This window comes from Leuciscus leuciscus, assembly GCF_965113295.1.
Source record: "Leuciscus leuciscus genome assembly, chromosome: 24".
NCBI lineage: Eukaryota > Metazoa > Chordata > Actinopteri > Cypriniformes > Leuciscidae > Leuciscus > Leuciscus leuciscus.
Window position 1 is genome coordinate 6,010,886 of NC_138723.1, and position 21,441 is coordinate 6,032,326.

The 21,441-nt window shown below is 35.7% G+C and overlaps 2 protein-coding genes across 2 annotated transcripts in view; one reads left to right on the top strand and one right to left on the bottom strand.

Annotated features, from left to right (window-relative positions):
- Window positions 1–21,441, bottom strand: part of palm2akap2 (PALM2 and AKAP2 fusion) — a 246,809-nt gene that overhangs the window by 193,744 nt on the left and 31,624 nt on the right. The window lies entirely within an intron of this gene.
- Window positions 1–21,441, top strand: part of plppr1 (phospholipid phosphatase related 1) — a 66,751-nt gene that overhangs the window by 20,544 nt on the left and 24,766 nt on the right. Inside the window, exon 2 of the mRNA XM_082157698.1 lies at window positions 734–830. Coding sequence (XP_082013824.1) covers window positions 771–830 — 60 coding nt within the window. The 5' untranslated portion in view covers window positions 734–770. The remainder of the gene's footprint in view (window positions 1–733; window positions 831–21,441) is intronic.

Sequence of the window (21,441 nt, forward strand, 5' to 3'; positions counted from 1 at the left end):
CTGTGGCATATACTGTTTGTGTATTCCACAATTCATTTGAAGACATTTATGATTTAGCTGAACTCAATTGCAGTGGAATATATGCGGTTTACAACCTCTCAGTCGCACAGTTTTGGTCAGAATACCACAGTATTTAAGTAGTCAATGCTGTAGAGCTGTGAAGTTTTGTAGCCATAAACCCAGAGGAGAATTAGCATTTCTAAGACACGGGTTTTCTCAGGAATTTCCTTACAATTTAAAATAATTGTTTTCTATTTGAATATATTATTTAATTAATATGTTGTAATTTATTCCCGTGATCAAAGCTGAATTTTCAGCATCATTACTCCAGTCTTCAGTGTCGCATGATCCTTCAGAAATCAGTCTAATATGATGATTTGATGCAAATTTTTGTGTAAACTGAGATTATTTCAGGATTCTTTAATGAATAGAAGTTCAAAACAAAATGATTATTTGAACAAATTTGTAACATTATAAATGTCTTTGCTGTCTCTTTGATCAATTTAATGTGTTATTTGCTAAATTAATATATACATATATAAAGCATTGGTTTCAAACAAAATAAAAAAATCATACTGCACCAAACTTTTGGACAATAGTGTACAAATTTTGCATTTTAAAGATTCTTTCTACTGTTTTTCTTGTTTGTGCATTTCCCAGAATGGTAGTAAATTCATGATTTTTCTTAAATGCTCTATTAATTTTTTTTTTTTTTTAATTCCTTCTCTTTTAGATTGCCAATTGTGGAACTTAAACTGAATTGATGCAAAATGGCTTCAGATAATACACACCGTAGTTACTCCATCATACCATGCTTCATATTTGTAGAGGTAAGTTTCTTCTACAGCCAAAACAGTAATATCTAACTGCATTTTTTTCCCACTTGCTATCATATTCTATTCTCCATTTATTGTGCTGTTCCTTAATCTCTGATACGGCTTTAAGACGTCCTTTCTTTTCTGAAACTGGCTGGATATTTAATTTAAATTTCTGTCAAATCCAGTTTAATCACTGGGAACTGTGTGTCGGCACTTCAAAGCGCTCTTCTCCCTCCGCGAGACGAGTTGTGCGTATCTCCCAGACAGCACTGTTGGGTTTGTGAGATGAACCGCTGTGCCGTTTGCCTGAACATGAGAACATTGGATGCCAGATATCCAGAGCTGTGTGTTGCTGATACTGTGGAAACATATTTAGGACATCCAGCTTTGTTCTACAGCAGAATTATGTGCTAGTATGGGATCATAAACCATGTGGTGGAGTTGTAGCCTAGTGGTCAAATATAAATTTTTTTAAGCTCTGCAAAGGGTTGAGCAATGAACTATCATCACCACTGGATCTTTGATCATGACTCCTCGGGTTACTCATGGAGTGCTGAGCATTTGGGTTTAAAACACATGGAGTTATACCACCTATACACAGTACACACTCACATTCATCTCAATGGCAGTTGCTTGGCTGGATCAGGAAATATTGAATGCTTGTCAAAAGGATACCTCTTTCTCAACTGACAGTGAGTTAACGTCATCCGTATACTGTATTTACTGTACATCCTACTTACCTGAATACATACTGTATACTTGCATAAAAACAATACTATAGCAAATCTATCTCACAGCTCTGTATATAAATAGGGATATATATATATAAAACTTCATAACCATATATATCCAACTTTATTTGCATACATACAGTACACTCCCATAAAGCGATATATACTATATAGCAAATCTCAACTATAATATATTATAACTACATTATCACCCAGCCATAAGTATCGCCAACTTTATTGGCATATATATATATATATATATATCAATTGTTTTATCGCTTACATCATTGCAAAATGTAAACTATATAATCGCTCAGCTCTAATCTGCTTAATGTGACTTTAGGGCATGAAGAAATTGAGATGTTATAAACATTGACATCATGATTTTCAATAAAGCTACTCTGAAACAATTAGCATTTTCTCGGTTAGTATAGGGAGATATTTTTCTTCTGTTGCCCCTAATGTGTGGGGTTCCTCAGGGCTCAATTTTGGGACCAGTTTTGTTCTCCCTTAATATGCTTCCATTAGGAACATTGATAAACATGGCATTCATTATTCATTTGTATGCTAATGATTCTCAAATTTATCCTCCAGTTAAACATGGAGATCCATTTTCTCTCCAGTCTCTTTATGAATGTCTGGCTGAGGTGAAGTATAGGTCGGCAAACAGTTTTCTTCAGCTGAATGAAGTTAAGAGTTTATTCTATTTAGTAAAAAGGGATGTGTGAAGGACGTCAATGATCATCTTGGGTTGCTTCCAGAAAAAAGAAAAAAAAAAACCTTCAAGTGTAAAACCCTTGGTATCATTTTTGACACACCTGTTAGACCCACCTTAAAAACTTAAAGCTGTGCTTATTTCATTTGTCTCTTTATTCCATTGTATTTATTTGTGCTATCGTTTGCAATTTTCTTGCAAAATGTTCTTATTTTATTACTGATTGTTTACTTGTCTTTTTTGTGTAAATTTAGTTAAAAGTTTCAGATAAAGTCTCCCTGTGCTGTGTGTAAACTGTTGCAACATCATTACCCAATTTCTTAAAAAAATATGAGATGGTAAAAAAAAAAGAAAGATCGGCAAAAAAGAAAAGAAAAGAAAGATCAGCATGGCAGTATATGTGGCAGTTTTCCCCGTGGTATCAAAAATGGTATCAAAATTTCAATATCTTTCAAGGTATCATTTCAAAGTTAGAAATTCCAGTACGTGACAACACTATTATTAATATAAATATAAATATTATTTATTATAATTTGTATTACACTTGCAAGAGTTATTACTCTTGAATTCATTTAGAAAAATATGCCACAATAATCAACAAATGATAAAAAAAAATCCATATACACATTAAGAGAGAGAGAGTAAAATAACTAAAATACCTGGTTCTGTAACAACACCTTGTGATCTCCGTGACTCTCGCACTTGAAGCCGCGTGTCAGGATGCAAACCAGTGTGGTTTGGCCTATTAATAGCTTTTTACGTGCAGATAGAGGTGACTGGATCTTCTCACTGTGTTGTTGGTTTATATGCTGCATCAATGCATCATGTTTGTTGTGCTATTAGTTTTATCAACATCTTTTTGCACTATTCACTTTAATTTTTTGTCTTCGGAAAGACAAGTTGCTGTCCCTCCTCTAATTTGAATGAGGATGGGGCATCAGTATCACTGTTTAACGCAGGAATTGCGCTTAGGAAAATGTTCTCAGTATTCTAAGAATTTATCTTTTGAACTCTTTTTTTTTTTTTGTCACCATGAATTCTTATTTTTAATAGAATATTGCTGTATTCATGTGTACATGTATTTATTTATTTTTTTAAATTAATGTCTCATAATCTTGAATCACAATAACTTTTCCTCCCTCTTGCAGCTCTTCTCTTCTCAGATGATGAGGGTGGGGCAATAACCTGTCAATCACAAGAGATCCAACAATAGCAAACTACAACCATACAATCAATTCCCTACAGACAAAATCAAGACCTGCCCTACATTTGTTCCAAAAGCCGTTTCAGTCAGATATACATCACAATAGAGAAGAAAAGACATCGCAACTTTAATGTCTATCAAAAATACTCAATGTTTACGTTCGCATGGTGCGCTTCATGTTGATTAATGTCAGAATATCGCATTCCAATATGTGACAGAGAAACAGTGAGCAATTGTAACTTTAAGTAATCGTCCATTGCTAAGAGCACAATCGTAGCACACATCTGATGCTTTACTTAGCAAACACCACTAATTAGTAAATTAAACGTGTGATAGTGACTAGAGATATACAGTCTGCTATTGCATACTTGTAACTGTTTTTGATTTTTAGTTGCCAACTGAGTGTGCATTTGAATGACAGCTAACTTCCCCTTTTAGTGCCGGTGATTCTTTCCTTTTGTGACTGCGTAAAAAAGAGGGATTTCACATTGGCAGCAAAGTGCCAGACCACTTGCCAAACGGTGTTCGAGAGAAATAAAAATGCGCATCTTTACTAGTAGGTTCTCAAACAGACTACAGTTGGGACTTTCATGCAAACAGAGATGAAATGCACTTGAAAACACAGCTTGTCACAGAGATTCCTTTTACAGGGCGAACCCTCAATTCCACAGCGCTTTTCACTAAATGGACATGTGTGAGTGTGTGTGTGTGTGTGTGTTTCTGTTCCTCTGCCTCTGGATCTGCTTGAAGCTTTCAAGACACATCAGAGACGGAAACTAGGCCACACAGAAACGATCATGCAGTCTAATGCTTGCTTAGTGAAGATGTGAAGGCGCTGAGAAATACAGTCATGCGTTCAGTTTCTGTAGAGAGATTATTCCTGCGAAAAGGCTCTCGATCTGAGAAGCGTATCCAATATGGTGACATATGCCAGCTACCTTTCTCTTCCAGCTACTGACTGTGCAGGAACTGGACACTGGCCATCTTCTGATCATGTTGTTCCTGTTTATGTGGTCAGTGATTGGGCCTGTTTTTCACTGATCGACAAATAACAAGGCAAACGAGCAATGAATAATTGGCTGCCGCTATAAGATCTTGTGTATAGTACAAATAATTTGGTGGGGTTTTCTTGGTTATACATTTCTGTTAGACTGACTTATTTGAGGCAAACTCCACATCTATCTTCCCCAGTAATGATGACCGTGTACCTGGACCACACCACAACCATCTGTTGACCTATTTTCAGTGTTAGCTCTCATCAAAGTAATATTCAGGCATGCAGGCTAGAATTATATAACGCATGCATAGTTACTGTGTTGGCTTCAGAGGCAGTTTCATGAATTTATCAAAAAATCGATGTTTAACCATGATGCATCACACTCCTTCAAGCCGAATGCTACATTTGAGCAGAGTTCGACGAAGTTGACCACCTCTTTCCCCTGCCATTGACGGAATTTTCCATCATTTCCACACAACGCTTCCCCGCCTATAAGACTATATTCTAAAAATGCGCGTTAAAAACTTGTGGGCTCAAATGAGTTGGATAAACTTTTTATCCGTTAAGAAAACTTGTGCATAAACGACGATGGAAACGCATTTACCGAATAAATTCCTTGCTGCGCATCAAAAAAGACGTGACTTTGCGATGGGACGGCATAACCGGGACTAGCCAGCGGACCGGTCTCGTTGCACAGCTTCTGAATTTGTTGTTCTGGTTGTTTTGAAATGCCAGAGCAAAGTCTGTCGTCAGAGTGGTTTGGTGTAATTCTCTGCCAGAACTGTCTAACACAACTGCGTTCCCGAACAGCAGCATCTGCCTCCAAAAGCAAGATAACTTTATTGCGTTTCGTCTGCGTGCTCTGAGGTGCAAGTCATTTATGATATATGAAATTGTTATAAAAGTGTTGTAAAGTAATTATCTGGTCAAGTGGATTTAATTATTGTAGAGTTAATGAAAGTCATCATGAGCATTGTAATGTTTGAAGCGGATGTCATAACAAATCCCAGTAGACCGGGAAGATTTTAAAACTAGCGGTTCATTCATAAATCCATAAGATCTTCCCTTCATACTGTGGAAATACAAATGATGTAAGGTCTATTCATACAACAAAATATTCTGGGGGCCATGACAGTTTTGAGAAAATGATAAAAAATGTATTGATTGATTGACCAGCGCGATCTACATAATTCACTTGGGCATTGTGGGAAACACTGCAAGTAGATAATTGAAATTAAATTTGCTCACCATTTTGTAAAGTTCTATGTTCAGTAGGAAATAAAAGGCAAATAACGATTTTTTTTTGTGTGTATTTTACGAGTAAAATAAATAGTTTTGTGCAGTGAATTATTGGCTGCTGAGAGTATGAGACTAGTGAAATTCCAAAAACGTTTAGAAAATTAATACTCAAACCACCAAGACTGTTAATCACATCTTGTTTTTTTGTTTGTTTGTTTTTTTCAGCCAATAGTTCAATGACATGACATACATTTTTTTTGCCTATGTATAATTTATTTTCATATTTTTTTGAGGGCATGAAGTAAAAATCTCCACATGATACCCAGATACCATGAAGACATTTTTTAAAAGAAACCTTATTTCTTAGGGGGGAAAAAAAGAACAAAACTTTTGTCCACAAAATCAAAGTCATGTGCTGCAACTACATGTGGAAAAATAGACAATAATTTGACTTTTTGTGTATTTTTGTGAATTTATGTATTATATAACAATGCAAAATATTGTTTTATAGTCAAAACTAATTTTGGCTCACAAATTTTGGACCCTGCCTTAGAGACGGCACTTCTCGAGGTCTGCTCCCTGTTAAGAAACCACCTATTCCCCTATAACATCAGACACAATTAATTATTCATCCTAAAAGTCCAGCCACAAAGTGCTGTGCTCTCCAGCCTTCCACTACAGCTTTGAGCTGTAGTTTTGTTTCTCTCTGTCTGTTTGCAAGAATAGTTGAAATTTTTTAAAGCTGAATTTTTATCTGTAAATTAATCAGACTGAAACTAAACTAAGAACCTAAACAATATTTGAATGGTTAACATTAGCCACTTTTCCACTGTCAAGCCAAACCATTTCATTGCTTAATTGGTTTTGTTTTCCACTGTGGGGCTGATAACAGAGCTCTTTCCAGTGTAATACAAATGCGTCAGTCGTTGCCTTGGTGAGTCAAGCACTTACAGACTGTATGAGATGTAAATAACAACCCTGTTAAGGAGAATGGTCAGGTATTGTTCTTAACTTGTTTACTTTGCTCAAATAGCGCGCTCTGCCAGCTAAAGAAAAAATGGTAGCCAGGCAACAGACAAGTGACCAATCCTGAGTGCCGATGTCACTACACGCATTCTACCAGCAGTTAGCCAACCGTGATGGGAACTCTGGGCCGAGAACGCTTTGTAAACATGCCGAGCTTAATCAAGCTCAAGTGGAAATATAAATGGAACCTTTCCTTACCGTTCTTGGAACCGTTCGGCCCGGCGGTGGAGAAGCGGCTATTGTAGGGCTAGAATATGGACTATCCTGCAAACTGTGGAAACTGCATCCTGACTTGATGAACCCCCCCAATGAACACACTGTACACTGAAAAACAATGGTGTAGAAACAATTGTCACTCAGAAATTGCTAGTAAATCTCGCAAACAATTACCAAGAAATGGCAAGTAACACATTAAATTAAACAAAGTTTTAAAGTAGAAAAATTGAAATAGTATTTTCTTGTAAAAAAAAAAAAAAAAAAAAACTACTCAGAAATATAGCTGCAAGCAGCAATTAACGGGGTTTAAGCGTTTTAAGGCCTTTACGCACATATGTAAAAGGTATTGTTCTATTTAGCTAGGATGTAACTGCCTAGATGGAAAAGACAATTTACAGCCAAAACAGACAATTTAATATGGAAATATGTTTTAAAACTTTTTGATAGTTATCGAGTCCGCAAAAGGACTAGTTCGCGAAAGTACGTTTTTGAAATAATCTCCGATATTTAGCGAACGGTTTGATTGACAGCGGCGGTCCTAGAGGCAAAGTTGCTCAGAATGAGGAGTTCTACCATTTGTTATGAATGTCGAGGGCATATGCAAAAAATCGTACGATTTACAATTGTTTATGCACATGAAAAGGCGCCCCCAGTGGCCAATTTCTTTCGAATTTATCACAGGCATCTAAGGCTACTTTGAACATTTTGCCGTCCCGTCACGGGCGCCAATTGGAATTTTAGACTTTTTTTTTAAATAATTATTGACAATCAGATTCCAGATAATCTTTATGCACTGGATTGGTTCCGCTTAGGATTCCAAAATACCCGAAAATTTCGCCAGAGTGACGTTCGAATCCAAGACGTGTGTTTTGTTGTTGGCCAAGGATTCCAACGATATAAGACACTTGAGCCTACACCGACAGTTCAGGAGGTATGAGCGGTTACGTACTTTTGCTGTCGCTGTAGCGCCCCCTTCAGGCCGATTGGGGTGAGCCTTGGTGATGTTGTAGATGAACCCTCAAAGTTTCAAGTCTATGGTCTTGTCGATCACTTTTAGGGGAGAATGCTGATCCTTGGAAATTCGATCAATTACAATAGGGTTTCAGCGCTACGTGCTTGAACCCCTAAAAAGTACTTATTACAGTGAACCTTCCAACATCAACAAATAGTCTGCTTTATCCACACTATTGTAGACCGGTTTCAACATGAACTGCATGTATTGTGCTGTCAGTTGATACTCAATTGCGTATGATTTCAAATGCATTGCGTCAGAAGATGCAAGAATGATAAGAGGATTTCTGTTCTTTTAACCCCACAGAGAGTCAGAGATATACTGTCAAACTGTCTCAGTTTATTTGTTATGTTCATGGAAGAACGCAGTGAAGCTGCTCAAATCCAGGCGTATAGACATGATTGACACCTGCTCTAGAAAAATGTTGGCGGCCTTGACAACAAATCTGAATACTAAAAACAGCAAATGCTTTAAGTGCTGCCTGTCTAATTATTTGTACGAGAGTTTAGGACAGGCCTACTGGTGAACATTTTTGAGGAGACGTAATTAAACCATTAAAATAAATGAGTGGCGTAAACAGCTCTCTCTCTTTCCACAAGCACACATTAAGCCCAGAATCTTTCACCCAATTTTATACTCTATTTCATGTCATTCTAAACTTTTATGCTGTTATTTATACAAAAGGAGGATTTTGGAAGAATCTCCAACTCGTTTTTTTCCATAATATGAAGGTAGTACCAATTTTTTTTTTTTTGTCAACTAGTCCTGCTCCTCAACTAAACCTCTGAAATCTCATTCACATTCAGATTAAAAAAATAATTTTGAAAAATTCAATTAATAATTACTTACGACTCATTATGGTTATTGTATATGTCGTAACTGATCACAAAGTGCTAATAACAAATGTCTTTAATATCACTTTTGATCAATTTAATGTGTCTTTGCTGAAAAGTATTCACAAAAAGTTTTTTGGTCACAATGAACTGTCATTATATGTGGAAAAGAAGAGTGTGAATATTCTTTTCTTTTTGTGTGTTTTATAGAAACCACATTAAAGTTTGAAACAATATAAATAAACAATAACATAATTTACATATGATTGTGAAGTATTCCTCTATCTTATCTTCTGAAGTCTGGTCACATTAGTTAGTTAGTAGGTCATGTCTATTTGAATATTTAATTGTTTGTGAGCTTCTTTTGATGTTTATTTTAGCAAAAATGATCATTATGCAAATTATTTTTTCTTTTCATTTGCTTTAATTTGTAACCAGCAAGAGCAATTTCAATGAACTACCCAATTAACAGAAAATATGAATAAGTTGATATCAAAGTTTAACACAGCTTCTGCCTCTGTCATTAGTAAGAAAACTGTATTTTTGCAATTTTGCATTTTAAATTGATTCAGTCTTTAAATTCATAGGAAAAAAAGATGATCAGTTATTATAATATCTGCCTAATCTTCAAAAATAGGCCTTGTTTGATCACGCAGTGTCAAGCACACTGCCACACTGTAAACTATTTTTACAGCACACATTACTAAAATAGAGTGAATCATCTCCTCATGTAATTGGTTTGATTCAGCGGTGCACAGAATGATGAATCATGGTTCTCTGAAGTCGTCCATCATGTGTGTTTTAGGGCCGTGTCCCACTGAAGCGCTGGTGTTGTAAGTTGGCTGACTGGTCGTGTTTATGATGCATACAGCCTGTTATGATTGATTCTGGTTGTCTGGAACAGCTGTAGTGTTTGGTTTTAGATTTGATCTGCTCTGGCTGGAAGTGAAGCTGATGGGATGTGCTTTCGTATCTATAAAACCCGGGATACACCAAGTGGATGTCAAAGAACTAGCGGCGACGAAAGCTGACTGTGTTGTCGCCTCTCGTCGGCTGGGTCTCGGTCAAAAAGCTGTGCTTGAACACACCAAAACGACTAAAGGTGACCGTCAACTAGAACAAAAAGCTCAAAAGCGGCCCTATGGCTGACCGTCGGCTTGGTGTGGACTGGATTTTTGGCATCTTTCTGAGGATATGTGAGTGGTGCTTGTCCACTGTGCTTGGCTGTTCTGAGTGGTTGTTAGTGTGTTGCGAGACGGTTGCTAGGGTCGTCTGGGTAGTTGTTAGGTAGCTTATTGCTGGTCCAATCGAAAGCCTATCCAGTCTCAGTGATTTTTTGTTTTGTTTTTGTTTTGTTTGTCTATTAAAGAGATTCACTCGAAATTGTAAATTCTATCATTATTTACCCATGTCATTCATAAGAACACATCCCGTCTATACAATAAAAATCAATGGGATTCAGTGTTGTTTGAACCCAATATCTTCTAAATATCTTTTGTGGTCCTCAGAATAAATAAATGGCAGTGGCTGTTTACTGAGTGAAAATAGCGATAGATTAGATTTACACTATGTAAATAGCAGCATTTTCTTTCCAATAGACTTTATAGATATAGTTAGATGCTATTTATACTTATAAATAGTGGAAGATAATGTTTGCACCTCAGTGTTGTTGGACATTAAACTTATTCAATAATAACAGTGTAAATGATTATATTTATTACAATTATTAAATGGATGCCAACTTATTGGGACATTAAATCCCTCCCTAACCCTACCCGTTAAACACTTGAATTATTAAATGCACATTAGACACTTTATTTCAACTTTTCGAATATTTTCCTAATCTGTTCAAAAAAAAAAAAAAAATCCAATCTGATATGTGATGGGAAAAGTATGAAAGCTTGTTTCCGCCACAGAATAAAAAATAAACAAGGTAATTGTGACTTTTTATCTCACAATTCAGACTTTTTTTCTCACAATTGCGAGTTTACATCTTGCAATTCTGAACTTTTATCTCAGAATTGCGTGATATAAAGTCGCAATTGCGTGTTATAAACTCAGAATTCTGAGGAAAAAATTCTCAAATTTTACACAATACACAATTGAGAGTTTATATCTCACAATTCTGAGAAAAGATGTCCCAAGCACCAGGGCTGGGTAAAAAAATATCGATTTCTCGATTTTAATCGATTCTCATTTTTACGAACCGATATCGATTCTTAAATCCCAAGAATCGATTAGTCATCCTGTTTTCAGTTGATGAATGAATGGAACATTGTAGCGCACATCCCATCCAATAAATTGCATTATACTATGGTCTGGGTGAATACTCGATTCTGATTGGCTACAGGGTGTCCATTAAAAAGTGATAGAGGACACCTAGTAAGGGAGTTCTGGTGAAACTGACTGTTTACCGTTCGAAATTAATAAATAAATGCGCTGGCTACATCAGCTGTGAGTAACCATAGCAACAGGCAGTAAACTGAAGGCTTCTACGAGCTGAGCGGACTATAAATATCTCCGGTTGCTAAATAAACCGTCAGGCGTAACCAGGGAAACCAAGTTATTGTTTGTAAAAACTTTAGATTTCGATTGTAAAACTAATTAAAATATAAACTAATGTTTTAAAAATGTGTTATTTGGCAAGTGACCATGGTATAAGCGGGTTAATGCCCTTCGAGGTGTCCATTGTCAGGTATTAATGGACTTCGGCGGAGGCAAAGGACAAACGCTTTGTTACTATTGATATGAAACAAAGTCTCAGATTTCAAATTACGTCCATTTTCTTACGAAATTCAAAAACATAAATACCGTGTTGTCGCTGTGGCGTGAGATCGCTCTGGCTCAGCTCTAGAGAAGCACATGATCTTCTCTTCCGCCTTAATAACACCAGTTACAGCGCGAAATAAACATGAATGAGCATCTGAAAGTGTGTTAAAAGGTAGAGTACAACGTATCGAAATCCGTATCATGTGACATAGAATCGCAAACGTCAGTAAATCAGCTTGTAAACAATGTCATGTAACGTCACATTTACCTCAGAAAAACACATCCAGTGACCATAAACTCATTAGTTAGCTAGAAAAATTTACTCTAGAGAGGAGCATTTTGCTAAATATATGCACCATATTACATATTCATTATAATTTTTCATGTTATTCCATTTTTAATGCATGTTTGAATAAATCTGGCAGGTTTTTATGACAGCCACCATTTAAATGTTTATATGTCATATATTTGTATTATTATAAAAATAAATAAAAGTGTAATTTAAGTGTTTGTATACAAATCAGTAATTTTTTACCTTCAATATTATAGTAGGCTAATGAAGCCTATAGGCTACCACTGACTCCCATAGTTTACAGCAGTAGTTACGAGATTTGTTTTCCTTGAGAGAATTTGCCATGTATTGTCCCTGATATCCAAAATAATCAATATTGAATCGAATCGAAATCGAATCGAATTGCAAGCTTGTGAATCGAAATCGAATCGAATTGTGAAATTTGTGTCAATACCCAGCCCTACCAAGCACACAATTCTAATGTTCTCATTTTATGCAGCCTATTTGACAGAACATGTTGCTCTTTACTGTATTTTCCAATCACATTTCAAGCAATTCAAAAGCATCATGGCGAACAGTGCACATCTGAAGTGTCTCAGCTGAAGGAAAAAATCCATTATTTATTGACTTTAATATATTGGCCAAATTTTCTTATTGAGCCGATAACGATAACATTTAAAAATTTACTTTTTTATTTACTGATACCGATATGGAGGCCGATATATCGTGCATCCCTAGAACAACACGAGGGTAAGTAAATGATGACGGAATTTTCATTTTTGAGTGAGCTACAGTACAGCTCTGGTCCTTCATTTACTGTAACGTAAAGGGGATTTTTTTTAATCAATTGGACTGTTTTATTATCCACATGGCAAATCACAAGTCCGACTGCTTGGAAAAGTAATATCATCAGTTCTTAACAACCCCCACAATTTGCACCATCAGCACAAAAAATACAATGCAGGACAAAACCTAAACCTATGAAGCTTAACTGAGGATTTTATGGTCTGTGGTGGAAGACGAGTTTATCTGTGAATAATTTATTTTCCCCCCAAAGAATTTTCATTTTTAGATGCACATTTCCTTTAAAGCAGCTTGGCATCCATTTTGATTTGGCTATTGTGTCGAGGGTGACATTCAGATGCTGTGTGTGGTGGCAGTTTTAAGAGCTGATGACACAAAGTAGGGCTGCAAGATTTGGGGAAAAGATCTATTCTCGTAACATTGCGATTAAAAACAAACCATTTTTTTGCTGTAATTGTTTATAGGGCTGCACAATTTGTCAAATGTTGTGATTTATATATAATAAAATGTATTAATAAAAAAAATATATATATATTATCAGGCCATCCTTAAAAATATTTTGGTTTGCCGTAACAGCCAAAAAAAAAGAAAAAAAGGGTTGTTAGGTCGGTCTATATATATTTTTTTTTTCAAGATTTAATGTAAAAAAAAAAAAAGTACAATTTTGGTCACAGTGATTACGTAGGTATGAATTTAAAGGTGCTGTAAGCGATGCCACGCGTTTTTTAGGCCAAAACATTTTTTGTCACATACAGCAAACATCTCCTCACTATCCGCTAGCTGCCTGTCCCCTGAACACACTGTAAAAAACCGCGGTCTCTGTAGACACCACAGGCTCCACAAACGGCAACAAAAACAAACTGGGCTCACCCGCACTACGAAACACAACAAACAGTGCTCCAGCCAATCACCGGCAAGAAGTATTTGAGGGGTGTGGTTTGGGGGTTAGTGCGCGTGGACATGAAGGGGGTGTGGAGGAGAGAGAAGCATGAAGAGGGAAGTTTGAATTATGGCCGACACACGACCAAAGAGACGACGTTCCGATGTACAAATTGCAAAGAAGAGGGACAAGGATAAGGAACGCGCGAAATACCGAATTTACATCGGACAAACTTCGAAAGGTGGCGAGAACTCCGCCGGCAGAAGGGCTTCCGATCCACATTCAGTTGCTCTGTTTTTGCAGAACAGGTAAATCCATATTTCTTTCTAAACTGACGTTCATGTTCGCCAAACCAACACAAGGATGTAATTAGCTAGAACTATGCAGTCAGCGTTAGCTTTGGTGAATACAACATATATGTTTCAGCTAGCGATCAATCTCTATTGTAAATGATCAAGCAAATTCACAGTAGGGCGACAATTTGTGTGAATTATTGTTTTCATCCACTGCTTATGAATTTGAATGTTCATTTATAGGCTGTTGACAACTTTGACTAAATTTGTTTACGACGCCGCCGTTGTTTATTCTCACTGGGAAACGCGAAGCTACGTTTTCTTGCTATTATTGCGTCCTTGTATGGGAGCTATAGTTATAGCTTCAGGTGGCGAAACGATTTTAAAATAATGTTTATCTTTTTCTGCATTCTGTTCTGCATTATATAAAACCCTTTATCTAACTTGGCGACATTACACATTGAATGAAGTATTCAATGTAAACTTGTAAACAATGTAAACTCAGTACACTTAACTTTGTTTGTAGTGACTAGACTTTCCTTTATGCCGGAAGGGAGGGGAGGAGGGAGGAGACGGGATGAGGAGGAGGGAGGGTCTAGCTAGCCTCCGTTTTGTTTGACAACAATTCGAATGTCAACAAGAAGTTACGACTCCCAGCATCGCTTACAGCACCTTTAAGCTAATTTGCATATCGGGTCTTCACTGACAGTTTTCCAGAACTTCATATATATATATATATATATATATATATATATATATATATATATATATATATATTATATATAAACACCACCATGAGCTGCTCACGGGTAAATGAACACAGTATCGCGCCTCACTCTGAAACACACAGCACATGTATTTATTTAATCAAAAGGCATGCTTTGTGATTTGATAATCACACTAAGCTGTATCTCGATTCTGGTTTTATTTTGATTAATCATCCAGCCCTAACACACGAGATGCAAGTTGGATTCTAAATATTAAGGAATTCCATCTATTTGTCTCATATTTTTTTCTCTTTCTTTCTTTTCCCTTCACTATGGCAATACTTGCATGCTACTCTTACTATTTCCGCAGGATGTATACTATGCAAAATATGCAAATGATCTATATGCATGGAATACCCGGATGACCTGCTACAAAATGTGCAGAATAAATGTACATGCTCCATAAAACTGCACTGTATCCCATAATGCAATGTCCTCCATAAACTATGGTCAGTGAGCTGTAAGTAATTACACATTTTTTATTTGTCTTTCTTTATTGGATCAAATAAAAATGTAAGATAATGACCAGATGTCACTCACAGACAAGGTTTTGTCATAGTACTGTTTGTAATGCGTACTGCCTAGTAGACATACAATGATTTCAGATCAGTATGTAGTAAGCAAGCATCTCTCTCTCTATACACACATTCCAGGGCTCGCAAAATCGCCTGCCCGACGTCCCGGGGCTATATTGTTTTCCATTCGGGCTACCAAAATGTATAACCGGCCTGCCCGACGGGCTATCTGAAATACTGTTCGCTTCAGTCTTGTTATAATCAGATTCAGCGCGTTCTTCATCTTCAATCCGCAGTGGCTCCGAGCAGAGCGCACGTCAGAAACAGAGGACAGGGTGTGCGTGTGTGTGTGTGTGTGTTCATCTGAGTCTCATTGGTCTGTCAATGTCAGAATATTTGAGATGACCAATCAAATCAAAGTAGGCGGACTTTATATACACAGAAGCTTCTGACCGCGAATTTGAGCAGAGCGACTCGCTGCAGTTTACGGTCGAGTGCGAGATAAGATGTAAGTAGCTAAACTAAACATTTCATTAGGTCATAAATGTGAAACGAATGACAAAAATTATCAGACAAACGAATATACTTTTGTTGAATTTCGCCATTTTGAACTGAAAATAGGCCTATGTAACGTGACTAATAATTAGTTTGCTGTCATTGTGAGGGGACATTAACAGAGCATTAACAAAGCCGTTTTCATGTTGGGCACAAGATTAATAATGAATGTGTACATGTTGAGAATTAATATACAATTTGTAGCCTTCAGTAAATTAAAAAAGTTCAGCTTTAGGAGGGGAAGAGACAGGGCAAGATGAGGAGACTGAGAGAAAAAGAAAGTGATGGATAAGAAGTGAGAGCAGGTATTGACAAATAATCTACTGCCCACTGACGTTTTTTAAAGCTAATTCTCTTCTTTTTTTTTTTTGGCCTTAAAATGTCTTGAAATGGACATATCAGAGAAATAAAAAAATGTAACCCCCTAATAACCTTAAATGCAGGACCTCTTTGATTATAAAGCCCTGTCTACGGCCCTGTATTAGGAATAAGATCAATAATGAATGTGTACATACTGTGAATGAATTTAATAAACTTAGGCTACCTAGCTTTCCTAGTAGCTTTCAGTAAATTAATGCGTCTGAGAAAATGATTCATAAATCAACCTATCAGATGACCCTATGTTTACTTCACTGACAGACAAAAATGAAAAGCCTATATCAATCAAAGCTCAGCTTTAGGAGGGGAAGACAAAGAGAATAGGAGTGTGATGCTGATGAGGAGAGAAAAATAATCAGCTGCCCACTTACATGGTTTAAAAGCTATTGTTATCCATTTTTTTTGGGCCTTCAAAACATCTTAAAATGCACATATGTAGATCAGAGAAAGCAAAATTTTCTCAAACCCCCCTGACTGAGTATGAGTGAGTATTAGACCCTAAACTAAAGTGTTACTTTTTTTTTTTTTTTTCATACCCTCATTGGGGGCTGAGCCACAGACACAGACAGATGCATATTTGTTGATATTTTGTGTTTTGAAAAAGTTTTTGATTCATTGTTTTGACTCCTAACCAATTTTCTACATTGAAAATTGTCTTTTTATCTGGGCTAGTAAAATTCATTTCGGGCTACCAAAATCTGAAGAGTGCCTGCCCGAAGGGCTACCAGCGATTTTGAAATTTTGCGAGCCCTGCGTCGGTCTTGTCCTCATTGTTCCCGTTTGTAGTCGCGCACTGCCCTCTGTAGGAGAGCTGAGGCAGTGTGTGGCGTCGGGTGTGTTTCCTGTCATGCTGATTATTGCAGTGTGTTGGGAAATGATCACGTGTCCTCAAGGACTGAGCTGTTGATTAGTGTATCCAGCATAAAATCTCTTTAACAGCGGAACAGATTTGGTCTTAATCATCCCCCCTTTACGCATTAAAGATGTGATGAGTGTGTTGGCATGAGATACTAATGACTCTATTGTATCAAAGACATGAGAAAGAACGTTTAGTTGTTGGCCAAAATTTTACACAATTTTACAGTTGGGGTTGTGCAAATCTTTATTAACAATGTATATTAACTGTATAAACGAACAAAGCTTTGTTTTTGTTTCATTACTCTTGAAAAAGAAGTGCACTTGTGTACTTTATATCTTAAAAGTACATTTAAAAAACTGTACTAGCAGATAATATAATATTAATGAAATACAAGGCCACTTTCATGACTGTTTTTTTATTTTAAAAATACACTTTTAAATGTATATTGTAGTTTTAAAGTTTAATTTTAATTTAATTTTCTTTTGTGTTGACTAACATACTAAAGCACATGTAAAGTACTTTTTTAACTTGTGTTTTATTTGATCTTACATTAAAAGGTAAAAGACACTATATTTAAAAATGACTAAATTGAAACTTCATCTTTATAAATGTTTAATTACAAATAAATTGAAATACATGACATCCAAAGTTCAATAGACATACGTTATATTTTAGTTTGCCATAAATGCTTGTCAGTACAGTAACTTTTACCATATTTCAAAGATAACAGAAGTAATAATTATGAAAATACATATACTTATGTACAAATGTCCTACTTAAAGGGTCAAAAAAGCAGTCTAAAGTTCAGCTAATTTAATTTAATATAAATGTAAACTATAATACATTTTCATTTAATTGCATGTCTGAATGCATGAAAACATTACATTTATTTTGCATTTAAGTATATTCTTTTCAGGCATTTTATTACCATAAGTATTTTTTTATATTTTTATTTTTTGTGTGCAAGGTTATTGCTTAGTCTTTCAAATGAACTGTCATTTTTAATTACTAAATTTGTTAATATTGGCTTTATCATGACAATATCAAATTGACAATACACAAATGGAATGACATTTGCAAGTGCAGAAAATGATAAGAAATATACTGGACCATAAACTGAGCAGTTTCAGTAGGGTCCTCAGTTGCTCGGGCCCTAAAATTAGACCATGTCGGAAATGTTAAAACTCAGTCCATGAGAGTGACGGATATTACTTATTTGTAGGGCAGCCTTTCCTTCCGTCATATAAAAGCCTGTTTAATAATCTCTAGGGAGAGATCTTGGTGTTGTTTGTAGTGCAGTGTTTTTCTGGATTTTCATCTTCATGGGATTTGCTCAGAGCTCTTTGTTGTAAAGCGCTATTAAGTGTACTGTGTTCAGTCCTTAGGGTTTATAAGAAAAACACTTTCATGTTCTTGGAAATACTTTATTACCCACATGTACGCTGTAGTTTGACATTCTGTGCATTCACAGGGCAATAGTTCAACATACTGTATATTTGGAACAAATAATGTGTCTTGCTAATTATTAAATAGAAAGCTTTGAAATGTAATATAACAATGCATCATGCTGGATCAGTGGGTTAAAAACAAAAGAGAGGTAAAAAAAAAAAAAAAAAGTAAAATACAGTACAGGGCTCACTGATAAAAATTCTCTGCTTGATTTACTTAAAAAATATGATTTTTTCCCCCCCATAATTTTATTACGTAGTTCCAACAAGACTAGTCTTTGTACAAACTACTTAATTTTTCTGTTTGTTGAAATTAAATTTGCACATAAAGTCAACTTAATTTTAGCATTGCTTTAGTCATTTGTGTGTGTGTGTGTGTGTGATTTACATAACTTTAAGAATTCTAAATGTGTATTTTTGATTGAATCCAACTTAATTTTTATATTTCCATATTACAAATTTCAAGTGGGATAAATGTATAAATGCAAATAGTTCATTTTTTACTACTATTTACTAGTTCAACACTGGTACTTGTAAACAGAATGCCAGTAGAATGTACTCATCAAATATGGAAATATAGTTATTACATTACATAAAGCTGACATTTTGGCCATTTGATAGTAAAAACTGACAAGGTCAGTATATAAAAAAAAAGTATAATAAAATATATCCACCTCACAGGTTGAGACATTGTGTACAATAGAAAATTGTGCTTCATGATGGTTCTAGATGAAAGCTCATTAAGTGAAAGTTGATAGGCTTTATTGTCTTCAGGAATATGGGCTGAGTCCCAATTCGCCTACTTATACTACGACCTAAAAGTATGTACTTTTTTTGTGATGAAAAAGTACATACTTTTGAGTGTGTAGCAAAAGAGTATGCACGTTCTGGGACATACTTCGATGACGTCATGCAACGTAAACGAGAACGTGGGTGCCTAGTTACGCACACCACGACTGTTAACAAAACATTTTACATTTCATTCTTTCTTATATATCCAATATAATTTTATTTACTATTCCCATCTTTTTTTCCACAATACATTTACAATGTGTTTTACCAAATGTAGGAGTGAAGCAGGGCGTCGTCGTAGATCAACCAAACGCAGGTCGTTTGTGAGGCTGCTGGTTCTGACGTTCATGTGCAAATGTGTAACGAAAGCTACTTATTTTCTGAGTTAAAATATTTAAAGTTTATAGTGTAACTATTGTTTAACGTATTTTATACTTAATCTTATACTTATGTATAATACTTAAAAATACCCAGATGAAAATGAACCATGCTTTTACTATAGTAAAAGTGTAGTAACCCTGTTTCTTTGGTTGGACTGATAAAGTTAACATTTGTACAGCCACAGTATTACTACAAATAAGTCAGACAGAAACATCAAAAGAAATACATAAAAAAGACACTTGCATGACACTGTACTAGAGCTTTTTTATTTATTGTTTTATAGCCTGATAACCCCAATGAGGCGCTCAGTATCTTCATCGGACCCTACAAGATAAACACGGTGCTTTATTGGCACAACATAAACCCATTAATATTACGAGACAATAAAATATAACTTTAATTAGGGTTAAACATTTGAATTCTTACACTTAAAAACTGAGGGCGCATCTCCGTTGCTGCATCCGACTGCCTTTACATCACCAGCACCATCACCACAAAGCTCCTCCCTCCCGCACGCAATGGGTTGTGGGCAATATTAGCCGTTAGAGTGTGCATTGATCTGCACTTCGAATTCTAACCGGAAATAGTAGACCATCCGGGAATCTTTGGAATACTCATTTCAACATACTACGATTTGGGACGTACTAATTCTAGTTTCGCATACTATTTAGGACGGATAGTATGCGAATTGGGACTCAGCAATGGTCACAAAACTTCCCTTATTCCACTATATCTTGAGATATGCATGCGGTGGCCAATCTGTCAGTCTCAACCAACCGGATGTTTAACTACATTTCAACACTTTCAGTAAGGACACTTTCAATAATAAAAAAATAAAAAAAAGACATTTACAGAATATATTCTATACAATTGTGTTTTTCAGTCCTGTACAGTAACATACTCTAAGACTTTAAAACAACACGCTCACAAATATGATCCCCATGTGAAAATGGAGATCTTCTAAGAAACCTACATTTCAGTTTCTTTGGGTTTCTATTAAAATAAGTTTGCATTGTGCAATATATTTTCCATGAGTAACGTTTCTGACTTCTTAACTGTCATCTTTCCTTCAACTGCACCTTAAACATTAACAGACTCACAAACATAGTCCCTATATGAAAATGCAGCAGTTTTGGTTTTTAGGCCAGTAAGCTGATCTTGAGATCGTGGATTTTGGAGGACATGTTTTTGTTAACATTATGTGGTTGCTGTGGTAGTTTTGAGCGGTGTTGTGATTTACTTATTTATAAAAAAAAAATTTTTTAAAAGGACATTGTCTTGTGTTTTGAACAAATGCAGATTAATTAAAAACTAGATATATTAATGTAAAGATACAAACGTAACATTTTATTGTTAATATCACACATTTGAATTGCATAACATTTACATCCACTCAGATTTATTTTTTTCAGTGCTCCAGACTAACATTTGAGAGCAGTACAACCGGTGCCACTGAGTTCTACAATGAATTATTTTAATTTTTTTTGCTTATTTTTGGTCAAGAATTTGTAAAGAATTTTACGGGCTCATTCTACTCATCACATTAAAAATAACATTTAGAGCTTTGGATGTGCTGGAAAAAGTATCAAGCACTTGAAAGTCCTTTTTTAAAAGGTTGTGCGAACCCTGAAACTACAGTAATAAAGTAAAAACATGAACTATTTTTGCCACAAAACCATGGTTACAGTTAGCGTTACTACATTAAATCCATGGTGATTGTTGGTGATTTATGGATTGAAAAGCCTTCTATAACTTGTTCGTTCATGGCACAATTTTTCTCCTGGTTTCCACATCAGCTCTGTTTAATCTGTTATGGTTTATAACAGATAATTCTACGCTGAATTTGAATGCTTCCCACTAGATCTCGCTACGATGTTATTAATACTGCGGTGAATTTAAGCGCCTTCTCACGGGATC